Source organism: Pongo abelii, chromosome 19 (assembly GCF_028885655.2).
Source record: "Pongo abelii isolate AG06213 chromosome 19, NHGRI_mPonAbe1-v2.0_pri, whole genome shotgun sequence".
Taxonomy (NCBI): Eukaryota; Metazoa; Chordata; class Mammalia; order Primates; family Hominidae; genus Pongo; species Pongo abelii.
In genome coordinates this window covers 42,108,080-42,123,608 of record NC_072004.2, presented here as the reverse complement: position 1 = coordinate 42,123,608, position 15,529 = coordinate 42,108,080, and the positions used below count along the sequence as shown (strand labels likewise).

The 15,529-nt window shown below is 36.7% G+C and overlaps 1 protein-coding gene and 1 long non-coding RNA gene across 8 annotated transcripts in view; one reads left to right on the top strand and one right to left on the bottom strand.

The window, feature by feature from the left end:
* Positions 1–2,649, top strand: part of LOC129051067 (uncharacterized) — a 37,246-nt gene extending 34,597 nt beyond the window's left edge. For all 3 annotated transcript variants that reach the window (XR_008515060.2, XR_010138220.1, XR_010138221.1), the window contains one exon: positions 310–2,649. This is a non-coding gene — a long non-coding RNA (uncharacterized LOC129051067). The remainder of the gene's footprint in view (positions 1–309) is intronic.
* Positions 1–15,529, bottom strand: part of NLK (nemo like kinase) — a 152,085-nt gene that overhangs the window by 59,624 nt on the left and 76,932 nt on the right. For all 5 annotated transcript variants that reach the window (XR_002912037.3, XR_002912039.3, XR_008515059.2 and 2 more), the window contains exons 2-3: positions 12,746–12,875; positions 2,791–2,846 (exon numbers count right to left, since the gene is read on the bottom strand). Coding sequence is in view for 2 of the 5 variants with exons in the window: in XM_002827151.5 (XP_002827197.2) it covers positions 2,791–2,846; positions 12,746–12,875 (186 nt within the window). In the remaining 3 variants the exon portion in view is untranslated. The remainder of the gene's footprint in view (positions 1–2,790; positions 2,847–12,745; positions 12,876–15,529) is intronic.

The following is a 15,529-nucleotide window of genomic DNA, read 5'->3' as shown; positions in this document are numbered from 1 at the left end:
ATATGATATATGGTGAATATCTGTCTTTGCCTGGGGCCTTGGGCTACACTGTATTAGTTTGACCTCTGGAGGGGAAGGGAAAAAGGAGGGCTGGAGACTCAGCAGCTAAGGTCACTCACATGGGTGCTCCATGCCTATGTGACGGACCCACAATAAAAACCTTGAACACCAAGGGAATAACAGCTTTTCTGGGTCCTGTGAGTTCTTCTAGTGAATCACTGAGCCTGAGGGTGGTCTTGGGAACCCCCAACACAAGCTAAAATATAGCAAAATTCATATTTAATAAAGGAAATTTCTTCTAATTTTAAGGTTTGGTTTCAGCAACTTCATTTCCAAAGAGACAGAAACAGTACTATGCACTGATGGGAATGCTTTCTACTATATGGATTTCCTTCCCACCAACTAAAAGAATAAAGAGGGGTAGCTCCCGGCCAGGTATAAGAAGGTACTTCTGCTGAATGAAACAAGTGGTGATCCATTCCCACCAGTTCTCTCCTTTTCTCCAATGAGGATCCAGGTAATCTTCAGGAAGTCTATGAAATGGAATCATTAATTCTTTCTCCTCAGTTGCTACTACTAACCTACAGTTGAGAAGAAAAGAACTTTCTCAGTCCTTCTACCCTTAGGTTAATTTTGTACTTTTAAAATAAGGGTTTGTCAGAACCATCTGGCCAGGCTCAAGATTTCAGCTGTACAAAGACATTCTTGTCAGCCAGGAACCAGTCAAGGGACAGTCTTTTCTTTGGAATGTGCAGAGCTGGGGCACCCCAAGTCCACTAACCCTTCACTGCACAAAAGGATTAACTCCATAAAGGATTTGTGGATTAAAAGATTACAGTTTCCCCTCAGTATCCAAGGGGGATTGGTTCCAGGACCCTTGGAGGATACCAAAATCTATGGATGCTCACGTCCCTTATATAAAATGGTGTGGTATTTGCATATAGCCTGTATCCAATCCTCTGTATGTTTTAAATCATTTCTAAATTACTTATAATGCCTAATAAAATATAAATACTATGTAAGTAGTCATTATACTGCTTTTTAATTTGTATCACTTTTTTTTTGGCAGGAGGGCGAGGTCTCACTCTGTCGCCCAGGCTATAGTGCAGTGGTGTGATCACCGCTCACTACAGTCTTGACCTCCCGGGCTCAGCTGATCCTTCTGCCTCAGCCTCTTGAGTGGCTGGGACTACAGGCATGTGCCAATACACCCAGCTAATTTTTTTTGTATTTTTGGTAGAGACAAGGCCTTGTTATGTTGCCCAGGCTGGTCTTCAACTCCTGAGCTCAAGTGATCTGCCTACCCTGCCTCAGCCTCCCAAAGTGCTGGGATTACAGGTGTGAGCCACTGTGCCCAGCTATACTTTTTATTTTTTATTTTTTCAAATATTTTCCATCCATGGATGCAGTTTCACATCTATGGAGGGCTGACTAGCATTCAAGAGCTTTTGGTTTAAAAGATCAAAACATCCCAGCAGTGTTGATCAGTGACAATTCTATTACCATATAAAGTTTCCCAAATCCTCAGCGAGCTTAGTTCTCTTGGGAAGCTCTTAATTGTTCCTATTTTCTAGGAAGTTATCGAAGATAACAATCTCATATGGAATTCCCAACCCCCTGTGTAAGAATGAGATTTTCATTACCTCACTGGTGAATCAGAAAAAGTATCTCACTATTACATTGGTTTCCATTCTGAGTCATAGGCCTAAAGTATTAATAAAAAAGCCTAGAGTTTGAATAAACTGCACTATCATGAGCTTACCAAAATCAATGACTTAGGATTTCCTGTCTTTTATTTAAAGCTTTACCAAGTTAAACGTGGAATGGAAACTGGTGACACTTTGCCCAGGAATGTCAGGGAGGTTAACTTATGTCTCAATTTTTTTCTTGTACAGTCCCAGGAGCTATTACCATGCATTATTTTATTATTACCATGGAGCTATCACCAGGCATTATTTTACCATTATTTTATAGTTCATTATTATTCACAATGTCTAACACACTATTTTTAAACATCAACAGTAGTAACAGGAGAACGTTAAGGGCTCTATCCTGAGAATCACATATGTAAGGGCTGAAAGCAAGACTACATAGTCTGAATACCTGGAACCAAATCTCCATCCCCACACTTACTAGCTCTGTGATCTTGGTCAATTTTCTTACCTTTTGTGCCTCAATTTCCTCTTCTGTAACATGGGAGTAATCACAATACCTTCCCCAGAGAATGTTTGTAGGAGTAAATAAACATATGTGTAAAGAGCTTAGAATTGTGCCTGGCATCTGATAAAAACTATATAAGTAATGGCTATTATGTCAGTATCACCACTACCACCACCATCATTCTAAGGAACATAAGACAACTTAACTTACATTAACTCTACAATTTCTATCTTACCCCAAGTGTTATAATAAAGGGCAGTATTACTCTCTTAACCGACAGGCAGCTGTTGTATAGTGGTAAAAGCACTTTCCTGGGTTCTACTACAACATAGCTGCCTCACTGGTTTCATCTGCAAAATGGGGATGATAATAATCTATCTCATAAGGCTGTCTGGGGATTAAATATATCTGTTCAGATGTTCTGTTCTGTGGCATCACCACACAGGATATGTTGATAATACTGAGCTCTGCCAGACACTTAGGATTTCAAAATTACCTGGTTCCAGGTACTCAATCACTTCTGCAAGGATGAGATTTAAAACACTTGAAGGCATGAACCCCAAAAGGTGCTAGAAGAACAAATTAATTTTAAAAATTGTCCCCTTCTTTCACATTCCCTGGTTAGGATACATTTCTTCAAAATAGTCAATGTGTGGAGGTTGGAGTATGTCAAGGGCAGAGAGTACCTGAGAAAAGGAAAAAAAAAGTCAAATTTAGAGAACTAAAAAGGAAACAAAATTCGACATAAATGCAAGTAAATACTAACAACTCTTTAATGATTTAAAGCTTAGTTACAACTGCCCACTGAAAATTAAATTCATCTGTCAAGAAACACAGTCCTAAACATTAAGATGGATTCGTACACTTACTATCCAAAAGACTTACAAAATGAGAGAGGCAATTGGGTTACACCACACGCTACCACAATCCCTGCACAGGAGAGAGTTTTTGAAATAAACGCCCTATTTTAAACAATCAATGTTATTCTAAGAGCGTGAGAAGCCACATCTATCATTCATTCCTTTATTCCTCTGTTCAACAAATCTTTACTATGTGCATTCTACCTGGCAAGCACTAAGCTTTTAGGTTATCCTGTTGAACAAAATAGACATCATCCCTGCTCTCATGACTACAGAAGAGGTAAGCACTAAACAAACAGTTACAGATTACAACATCTATTACTATGGAGGAAAAATGTAAAGAAGGGTAGAGAGAAAAAGCTTCCCTAAAGTAACACTACTCTAGAATTTGAAGGCTGAGTAACAGTTGGTTGATCGATGGGCAGGCAGTGTAAAGACACTGAGGCAGATTCTAGAAACAGAAAAGCCAGTGCTTATGGAATATAGAGGGTAGGAAGAAAATAGACTAACATAAAGTAGAAGAGGAAGACATGAAATAAACTACACAAAGTCTCTTTAAATCATACTAAGCATTTTTGATTTTATTCCAAGATTCTTGTAAGAAAAGAAGTCACTAGGGTGAGGAAAAAAGACTTTACGACGCAAGTCCTTTATAAAAGCAGCATAGTACCCGTGTAACTTCTGCCACCAAAACATAACAAACAAATCCCCTCCCAGCTGTCTTGCTAAGCTAATGAGAAATACCAAGCTCAAAGGACATGGAAGAAACTACTTAACAGGAAATAAATTGTGTGGTACTAGTTCAAATTTTATAATCTGTAGCTTAAATTATTTTTTATTTTATTTTTTTTTACTATAGAGAACTTCAAACACATAAAAGTGGGCAGAATAGTATAGAGAATACCCATGTAATCAATACCTGGCCTCAGTTATTCACACACATGAACATTCTTATTTCATCTCTGCCCTTTACTCTCCCTATATAATTCTCAAGCATATATCAAACTTATTTCAGCCATAATCAGTATCTCTAGTGAAAAAAAAAGGTTAAAAATTGCAATGATCAAATCTAAAATGTAAATGTTTAAAAATATCAGCAAATATCCAGTTCTCAAATTTTCTATTTTCTCATATTAAAAAAAAAGTTTGTTAGTCTAAATCAGGAGCTAAATAAGATTTACATAGTATGACTGATAATCTAAAGGTTTCTCCACCATCTCTTTTTCGTTTCCTCTTGCAATTTACGTGTAGAAGAAACCTGGTTCATTTTAAAGGTTATTCTTGTTTCAGTCAAGCATTTCTCACTATAAATTTTAAGTAAAAATTTATTTTATGCATTAAAGCCTCCAGTAATGAAAAATTCTTCACTCACTTTAAAGCCAGTTAGAGGCTTTTAAATAGTTTAGATGTTTTTATAAGGAATATCTATCTTTCCTTTTGAATTAAAATGTTTATATTTAGAATTTTGGTATAAACAGAAAATAAGAGATTTTCCAGTTTCTTTGAAGAGTGATTTTTTTTCATATGACAGATACATTATTTCATTTCTATATATTTTTTAAACCTATAATTAGCCAGCTATATTTTTTAAACCAATAAATTCACATACATTTCTCATTATGTGCCAGAACAATTTTTAACATGAATATTTGACAACTGAGGAAGGCAATTAGAAATTAGTGTTTTACTTGACATCTTTCGGACTCTAAACTCTGTATCTGAGCAACACACATCCTGTCTAAGGGGGAAACAGAATGCAATGAGTGACAGCGTCCATTATATAAACCTATTTTACACTTCAAATCTATCTGCTATAATTAGAGGTTATCTAGAAGAAAGTGACAACCATACATTTTAAACCTTGATAGAGAAGAATGAGGCTTTCTTACTCCATATTTGATGAGGCTTTTTGTAAAAAAGCCATATAAAACAGGGATAGACATTTGCACTACAGCATTTAGCTGTGATTGTTAGTTCAAAAGGTACAATATTTTAAACTATGCCTGGAATTTTTTAAACGCCTGTTGTTTTATCCTCCTGCTCTTTCTACTCCAAAATGTTTATCAGAGGATGGCATTCTACAGTGCTTCTAGGTGGTAAAAACAGTATTTAGACCAGTAGAAATGATCTAGGAATCTCAAAAGCAATGTAAATGAGTAAGTGAGAAGGTATAGTGGCAGAGTTTGAAACTCCAGACTTCATGCCTGACACCCCATTTAAATAGCTTGAGATTCTCTATAAGTCCCACTATTATTTGAGGGAATAAAGTACGTGAGATTAGCCTTAAGATATAAATACGTGCTCGTAAAGACTTTGGCTTATAAAGAGTTGAAGTATCCTCAAATACCACACTCTTCAAAGGATTTCAAATACAAAAAAATGCAAGCAGACTTGTCTAATTAAAAAATGAATTGAAGTTATGTCTTTAAATGATAGTCATTACCAAACACATTTCTTAACAGTGTCTCTGCACATTTCACAAATCTTTTAAGAAACACAAAAGCTCATTATGTTAGCTGCTTTTTAGGATTTTAACCTCCATGATGTTAGAAGATTCACTATAAACTGGTTACATAAGAAAATAGCTTAGTCTCAGTCAGCCCTTTATCAATAAAATAATTAATTCCTGTGAATAATCTCAATCCTAACTAGAAAGACAAGAAATTTATCTGTTCATTCACAGAATCAACATTTATCGAGTTTCTACTCTGCCAAGGACTCAAAGACAAGAATAAGAATAAGAATATAAAGAACACAATTAAATCCCATTTAGCAAAGGAGCTACTCTTTTCCCACTCTCTCCCCACAATAGATTCTAAGTTCTTTACGGTAGAGACTATATCATTACTATTTTTTTTTTATAGAGTTGTAGCATAAGGTATACAAATTCTGAGTACAACTTGATCCATTTTTATATACACACATATTTCTATGTAAATACCACCCAGGTTAAGAAGTTAGACATTTTAGCCCCTTTGCTTTTTTTTGAGACGGGAGCCTTGCTCTGTCTCCCAGGCTGGAGGGCGGTGGCACGACCTCGGCTCACCGCAACCTCTGCCTCCTGGATTCAAGCGATTCTCCTGCCTCAGCCTCCCAAGTAGCTGGGACTACGGGCATGCGTCACCACGCCCGGCTAACTTTTGTATTTTTAGTAGAGATGGGGTTTCACCATGCTGGCCAGGCTGGTATCGAACTCCTGACCTCGTGATCCACCCACCTTGGCCTCCTAAGGTGCTGGGATTACAGGCATAAGCCACTGCACCCAGCCCATTTACCCTTTTTTCAGTCAAAACCCATCCTGGCACTGTTTTTACTTCTGTCACCAAAGATTCATTTTGTGTGTACTTGAACTTTACACAAATTGCATAATAAAGAGTGAAGTCTTTTGCGTATAGATTCTTTCATTTACGGTTATGCCTGTGAGATTCATTCATGTTCCTGTGTGAATCAGTGATTTATCCTTTTTGGTGATGTGTAGTGTGCTATTATTCAACTGGACTATATCACAAAGTACTTATCCAGAGTGCTGTTGGCAGACATTTATATTGTTTCCAATTGCTACCTATTATGTGTAATGCTGCTATGAACATTCTTGTACACTCTTTTGGTAAATACATGCATTCATTTCTCTTGAGTGTATACTAAATAGAATTGCTGGGTCATTGGGTAGGTGTATATTTAGCTTTAGTACAAATTGCCAGTTTTCTGAAGTAGTTTTACAAATTTATGCTCTCACTAGCAATGGATTAGAGTTTCAGGATCTACGTCCTTGCCAACAGTTGGTATTGTCAGTCTTTTTAATTTCAGCCAGTCTGTTGGGTACATAGTGTTAACTCAATGTCGTTTTAATTTACATTTCTCTGATGAATAATGACTTTGAACACTTTGATACGTTATCCTCTTTTGTGAAATTTTTCATTAAGTCTTTGGGCAAAACTATAGAAGCTCTTTACATATGATATTTAGATATATAATTCAGTCTGAAAAATATCAAGTAAAACATTTATTTCTAATTGTCTTCCTCAAACACTGAATATTTTAAAAATTGTTCTAGCCCATAATATTTTATGGGAACAAGTATTTTATTGGATATATGTCCGAGGTCTGTCTTTTCATTCTCTTAATTGAACATTTTGTTCTTAACATTAATGTTAATAGAAATTAATAGTGTCCAATTAAACAATTTTTTATGGGTGTTTTATCTGTCCAGTTAAGACATCTTTGCTTATCTTAGTCATAAAGATATTTGCCTATGTTTTATTCTAGGAGTTTTATTATTTTACCTTTCACATTTAAGTCTATGATCCATTTTGAATTAATTTATGTATATGGTGCATGGCTAAGGTTAATTTTTAAAATATGGATGTCTCATGGACTCAGAACTGTTTATTGAAATGGTCATCCATTCCCCACTGGATTATAGTGGCACCTCTCTTGTAAATCAGGTGAACGTGTATGTAGTATGCCAGTTTACAAACTTTCTATTCTGTTCCATTAATCTATCTGTCTATCCTTGTTCTGGCTCCATATCTTGTGCTTTATACCTTCTGTTGCTCCTGGGATTCAGTCTCAATATTGGACAACAGTCTCAATACTTGGTAGTATGAATTTCTAACTTTATTTAACTTCTTTAAGATTGTCTGGGCTATTTTACATCTTTTGCATTTCATAAGTTTTAGGATGTTTGTGAATTTCCATACACATATAGACATAAAACCTTGCTGGGACTGTGATTAAGATCACACTGAAATGTATAGCACTACTTGCAAAGAAAAGACCTATCAATCACATTGAGTCTTCCAATCCATGAACATGGGAGACTGTATTATTTTAAATGTGACAGTAATCTGCCCAGAACTATAAACTTTAGGAACACAGCAAACAAAACCAAATTCCTTGAAAAGTAACCTACCTCTACAGCATCCTTTGCTTTTTCCAACTCCTTAGTGGCACAACAGTTAGTATTAGTTAGCACTCAGTATTACTAATGTCTGAACAGCATGTCTGTATTAAAAGATAGGCCATATCTGTTTTTCCCATATTGTATGATTCTGTAACCTACTTATGAACCCAAAGGGGTGTTGTATGAGTTAGGTCAGACTATACAAAGGAAAATGAATGAAGCTTCTTTGTCTCATTCTAGCCCTCTCTGGAGCACTCCAGAGCTAGGACAAGAAAAAGTAACCCCAAGAGAGAGATCACAGAAGTTATCACTCCAGGCCCTTAGATTTCTTTTTTTCTGTCACTTTCATTCACTCACTCACTCTTCAAATAGAATCGCTGCCTACTGTGTACTTAGTGTTATTGTCTAAAGACAAGAAAAATGTCCAAGACTTGTGTTACAGGGGCTCTTGGCAGGAATCAATAGACCCTAAGGGGGCTCTAAATGGGCTTTAGAGGACAAGTGAAAGCCTAAAATGACATTAAAATTGTATATATGTGCATTTTTCTGAGAGGATTCATAGCTTTCATCTCAAAGATCCAAAAAACCTAAATCATCACTTTCCCTGCTGATCATATGACAACTATGCATGTATAATATACGTACAAGCACAAATGCATAGGTGGGTAGAGAGAAGATTCTGCCAGATTTTACAAAAGCTCAGATAGATACTAGTAGTAAGCCTAAACACCAATTTTTAGAAAGCTAAACCCATTTCTGTTTCCCCAAGTTACTTCATCAAGGTGAATGCGTTCTTTAAGATGGTGAAGTAGGTACTCAGATCTGCGTGTGTATGTGTGTAAAAATTCAGTCAGATCACCTGAAATCAATGAATTTGATACAGTGACTTTGAAGGTTCCTTTCAAAAGAAAATCCAAAGCTTCCCAGGCTTTGTTACTATTCTTTGACACATAAAAAGCCATCCAAATTAAAATCCAACCTTCCTACAATGACCAAGATCTTTCTAAATGCCATTTTTATCATGACATTCCTTTCTTCTTCAATCAAATCTTGTTCTCAAAAGGCTCATATTAAGATTTTCCTTCTCTGTGTTTGATGCATCTTTGAGTTTCAAAGTCCACAACAATTTTTCTCTTTTCTTAATATTATGGTACTCACCTGCCACCTGAGAAGAAGCTTTAAAAAATCAGATACCTGGGCCTCAACTCCAGAGATTACAATTTAGTAGGTGCAAGGTAAGACCCATGAATCTGTGTTTTAAGGTCCCCCTCTCCAGGGAATCTTTGAATACATTTCTAGGTTTTGGTTGTCCAGCTCTTTGCTATGCACACAGCTATCCTGGCTTAATGTTTAACCATGCAGGCAACCCTCCCACAGTGCTTTTATCATAGTAGTTATCACATTATGAAAATCATTTCAACTATTTGAAGGTAAAGACACCAGGAGCTAATGTAGTTTAGGCATACAGGATGTGCATAATAAAAGTTTACTGAATCAATGAATATGGGCTCTACAGTAAGACAGATTTACAGTCCAATCTGTGCCACCTTAACCTTGGGCAAGTTACTTAACTCCAAGCCTTTGGTTCCTCCTCCACAAAGTAAGGTTAACAAGCCCTATCTGACACGATTTTTAAGGAGTAAATTAATTAATATATGTAAAGTATCTAGCATATCTCCTGACACAGAGCAATATTAAACATACCCCTTCAAAAAGGAAGTGTTTTAAGCCTTTATTGTATCCTCCACATGACCTAGCACTGCACTCCTTACACAGGACACAATAAATAAACATTTGCTGCCTTAACTAGATCAAATACCAGTTGCCTCTTAGACTGGCATTCCACACATAGTAGTTATGCTGGCCCTGAGATCCTTTTGGAAATAGATCTCAGAGATAGCAGAGATCTATTGTATATAAAATAGTGGTGCTGTGCCATCTTCAACTATGTGCCTCACTTTTAAACACTTTCACAGATGTCACAGGCACTCTTCTATGATAGGGCTCAGCAGCTCCAAATAGTGGTTGTGTGTTGAGCAGATTTATATGCATTAAAAAAATTTAATTTCTACAACAATCATATACAGTTATTTCTGCTTTTACCATGCCTGCTTCAAAAATGAAAAAAACTTAAAGCTTGGAGAAGTTAAGGTTCAAGACACAATAGTACAAAATAGTAGAACCAAAATTCAAACCTAGTTCTGACTTTAAAGGACAGCTCTTAGAAACTATATTAGAATTGCTTGTATGTTTTAATTGGTGTGATTTTCACAAATTCAGTTTATTTTTCTTACGCTACTCCCTTTGACACTGTCTTTGTAACTTAATTAGTTATTAGGAATGAGTCATGAGCAAAAATACCAACTAGACAAACAGCAGCTTATTACACCACCCCTCCTTTATAGAAGAAGCCAAGATTGGTCTGAATATAATAAGCCATTGACATCATTAGTAAGCAAATTTCTTTTTTGTCTTTCTTTTTTTTTTTTTGAGATGGTATCTCGCTCTGTGCCCAGGCTGGAGTGCAGTGTCGTGATCTTGGCTCACTGTAACCTCTGCCTCCGAGGCTCAAGTGATCCTCCCACCTCAGCCTCCTGAGTAGCTGGGACTATAGGCGTGTGCCACCAAACCCAGCTAATTTTTTATTTTTTGTAGAGATGGGGTTTTGCAACGTTGCCCAGGCTGGTCTTGAACTCCTGGACTCAAATGATCCAGCTGCCTTGGCCTCCCAGAGTGCTGGGATTACAAGCATGAGCTACTAAGCCCGGCCCCGAGTAAGCAAATTTCTGATGCCACCCTTGAAATATTTTCTCATCATGGATACCTTTACTTGAGTCTCTGACAATGAAAGAAGGTCTGCACTCTTTGATGCTGAGGTGACACACTAAGGCAAGGTCAAGAAATAACTAAGAAAGAACTAGACATTATTCTAAATTATTTCTAAAATCTGAGGCACTGGTAGTAAAATAGTAACTCAAGTGGTATTTTGTTTTGTGTGTGTAGTTTTTCTTTAGAGATGGAGTCCTGCTCTGCACCCCGACTGAAGTGCAGTGGTTCATCATAACTCACTGCAACCTTGAACTCCTGGCTCAAGTGATCTTCCCACCTCAGCCTCCCAAATAGCTGAGACTACAGATGTGTGCCACCACACCCAGCTAATTTAAAAAACTTTCTTCTTTAGAGATGAGGTCTCGTTATGTTGTCCAGGCTGGTCTTGAACTCCTGGACTCAACTGATCCTACCACCTCAGCCTTCTGAGGAGCTAGGATTACAAATGCAGCCATTGTCCCTGGCTTCAAGTGGTATTTTAAAATGTATTAAAACAAGCACATTGCTAGGCAGTTCCAATTGACTAAAACACAGCAATACCCTTTAAAAAAATTAAGGCAAGAGAATTTCAAGAGGAATAATCAATAAAATGAACTATGTCAAACCAAGGAGCTTCAAGTGAACCATATGGTAAGTTTAGTACTCCCAGTTTTAACAAATACCTCAAACTTTTGCAAAATTTGCTTCTTAAAGTGAGACCAAACCTTTGGCCAAAGTTCTCAAGTTTTTTGTGCAAATAAGCACTCAGACTCACGATAAATCATAATTTTTTTCTGATAAGTTTTTATTATGGCAATTAAAATAGCATAGGTTGAGTATTATATAAAGAATTTGAGGCAGTTTTTCTTTTCACATGAAAATGAAAACATATTCTAATGCTGGCAACCTCCAGGTAAATTTTACATGTATCAAATTTTTAACTCAGGATTAGCTGAAGGAAAGTTCTGTCAAAACATGAGTCCATTTGTCTATAAGCCTTCACATCTCTAAACACAGCCATAAATAAGCTAGCCTATGTTACCTTAAGGGATGTACTGTTTTTATAGGAGAAACTGTTTCCCACATCTCTAACTTAATCTCTGATTTAAAATATTAAGAGATAAAGATAAAGCACTTAAAATCAAGGGTCAATTATTTCCACTTAAATCACTCACTACATAAATCACTACACTCTATTTTTGTGTTGAATATTAGTATTATTCCTCGGCTAAATATCAATATTTGCTTTGCATCAATATTTACCTGTCAATCAATCAATCTTAGAATTCACTTGAATTCACTTATACTTTCTCATTGTTCAGTCACAAAAAGGGTCTAATTTGTCTCAGGTTTCCAAGCCCCTCAATAAAAACCTTGGTTGTGGTTTCTATTAATAACCTATTTCCCTACAAATATATGCTCCTTTTCTATGGGCTTTAAACATATTTAATAGCTTGTATTCTTAGAATTGAAAAAGACATTCAGATTGACAAATGAGAGTGCACACCACATTTCAGAAGCCAATGTGAAACTCAATAGGTTCAACGTTTCCTGATTTGGAGTTTAGGGCTTGTGCATGTCATACAATTCATAGTGTAATTTTCAAACCTTCAAATAAAATGCTGATAAAATGGACTCCCCAGGTGAGTCTAATATGCTAAGGTTGAAAACCACTAATCTCAATAGTGAAAATTTAAGACAGTCATAGACAGATATAAAAAGTATATATAAAAGGAAAGCAAAGCACTGAAAGACTACAGCTTAGAAAACGTGTGTGTGTGTGTGTGTGTGTGTGTGTGCATCTCTTTCAATAAGAATGTATGAATTGAAAGCCTATCAATAGGTATTCTCCTATAACCTCACTGGTGCACTTATTTCTTTTCACATTTTGGCATAAAACTGTACCAATTTCCAAATTTTCCTTATAGGTGCCCTTTTAAACTGCGTCTGCTCTTTACTAATTCAATGCAGGAGGCTTAGGAAATAGTTTCCCCCAAATACCAATTTCACTTACATTATCATGCTTAAAAAAACACAACATCTTCAATTCCCGGAAGACCCTTTTGCAAGAGACCAGATTCTGGAAGACGTTGGGCATCTTTTTGAGCGCTACTCTCTTTCCATCTCTCGGATCTGTTACTGACCTAAAGAAGCAATATTTGGGGAAGGGAAAAAAAAGACAGAGAAATCAGTTCCACACCTTGTTTTCCAATGTTTCAGATCATGACAATATCTTTATCTTAAAAAACTCAACATTAAGTCCACTTAATGAAGCTTAAGGTGTCAGTGAGAAAGATAAAAGAGTACACACCTATAATTAAAGAGAATGTTTGGTCACCCAACTCATCTGCCATGCTTTAAAAAAAAAATCCCTGTCTAAATTTCTATAAACACTTACTCTTTCTGAGAGGTCAGTTTATACTGAGGTAGGAGAGGTATTAGTGGTAAAGACATTTTAAAGACGGGAAAAAACAAACATACAGAAACAGCATAGATCATTAATTTGATAAAAGTCAAATTAGTTTTATGCTTTATTTTCAGAACTACATTTGAGAGGGAAGACATGTTCAAACACAATTTAAATATTTAGATTTCTTATGTATATGAACATCTTTTAGTAATATGGACTTCAATATAAGCAGCAGTTGAACAATGTCCCCTCCTTAGAAGTCTGGGTGCCAGCTTAGGAATCTCTCTAGCTCCCAAGTAATGATAACCTCATCCCTTTTATTTCCCAGCTCTTAGTGTGGTAGTTGCTTCTTGCAGTTACTATCTTTTTAATAACGGTGTCCCCCCACTCCCTTTTTTTTCTCTTTTAGCCTTCTAACACCTATATAACCAATTTCCTGTATTATATTTCCCCATGTTTGAAACAGGAGTGTGGTTTCTGTTTTTCTGACTGAACCCAGTTGATACATATTAACTAAACAGTTAAAAGAATGTCAGGCCAGGCTCAGAGGCTCACGCCTGTAATCCCAGCACTTTGGGAGGCCGAGGTGAGTGGATCACCTGAGGCCAGGAGTTCGAGACCAGCCTGGCCAACATGGTGAAACCCCATCTCTACCAAAAATACAAAACTTAGCCGGGCGTGGTGGTGCATGCCCGTAATCCCAGCTACTTGGGAGGCTGAGGCACAAGAATTGCTTGAACGTGGAGGCAGAGGTTGCAGTTAGCCAAGATTTCTTGACTGCACTCCAGCCTGGGCAACTGAACGAGACTCTGTCTCAAAAAAAAAAAAAAAAAAAAAAAAGAAAAGAAAGAAAAAAGAAATACCAATAAATTGAGTATACATGGCCAATTGGTCATTTGGCAAACTGACTTTCCATGAATTAACCTAGAGCTTTTTTTTTTTTCCCTTCTACCTATCATACTAAGATTGGTTGTTCTGGTAGAATTTATTTCTGTCCAATTTATTTAGCTAGATCCTGCCTAACATTCTCAGCTATTATCGTTCAGCCCCTGTTCTGATCATCCAATGCTCTGAGTATTTATTCCTCCTAAATTTGTGTCATTTTAAAATTTGAGGCTGGGCTCAGTGGCTCATGCCTCTGTCCCCAGCACTGTGGGAGGCTGAGGCAGGAGGACTGCCTGAGACCAGGAGTTTGAGACCAGCCTGGGCAATACAGCAAGACTCTGCCTGTATTCAAAAAAAAGAAAAAAGAATTGATCCATGTGACATTAATGTCTCTAAGTTATTAAAGTTTAGAACAGGACTGAGAATAATCTCTGCAACAGATACAATACTAGAAATCATCAACAAGACTGACATTCAATCATTAACCTTGAGTACGGATATTCAATTACTCATTCAATGAACTACAATCACTCAGGAAATCAGACACTCATCAAATTGCTTTCCTGAAAATAAAAATTCCTATTATCTACATATCTGTCTAAAAACCATATCAAACTTCTTTATGGATTCATTTTAGTGATCACTACTTCCTTTTCTAAGTGCTCATGAAACTCTGAAATGATGTATTCTAGTATTTTTTTTCCTTAACATGGTGCTATCTCTACTGAGTATTCTAGTATTTTTTAACAACACGATGACTTCATTTTCTTCCATTGGCCAATATTTTGATAAAACAAGTATTATCTATTATTATTATTCTTTAGAGACAGGATCTCACTGTCACCCAGGCTGGAGTGCAGTGGCACAATTATAGATCACTGCAGCTTGGAACTCTTGGGCTCAAACAGTCTTCCTGCCTCAGCCTTCTGGGACTACAGGCAATTGTGAATTTTCAATAGCTTCATATGTAACTCAAGTAGGCCAGGAGACCTAACATTCATGACTGTTGCTTAAAAAATACGAACCCAGGCAGGGCGCAGTGGCTCACACCTGTTAATCCCAGCACTTTGGGAGGCTGAGACAGGAGGATCATTTGAGGCCAGGAGTTTGAGATCAGCCTAGGCAACACAGTGAGACCCTGTCTGTATTTTACACACACACACACACACACACACACACCCCAAGCCAAATCTGCAATACTGATGAAAATCCACATAAACTAGAAAATAGGAGGGGACATTGATATATTGCTGTATTCAGACTATTAGTTAGAAGTACTTTTTTTCTGTTTAAATATACTACTTCAGTATCTAGCTGCTAGAAGAGAAAAATGTCAGTGAAATACGAAAAAGGGAAAACTTCAGATCACACGTTGTATTCAACTGTCACGTCTCTTTGGTCTTCTCTAATCTAGAAGTTATTTGGCATGTCTTTCATGACTGCCATTTGTGAAATATACAGACCAGGCCAGTTACTTTGAAGACTAGCCCTTAATTTGGGTTT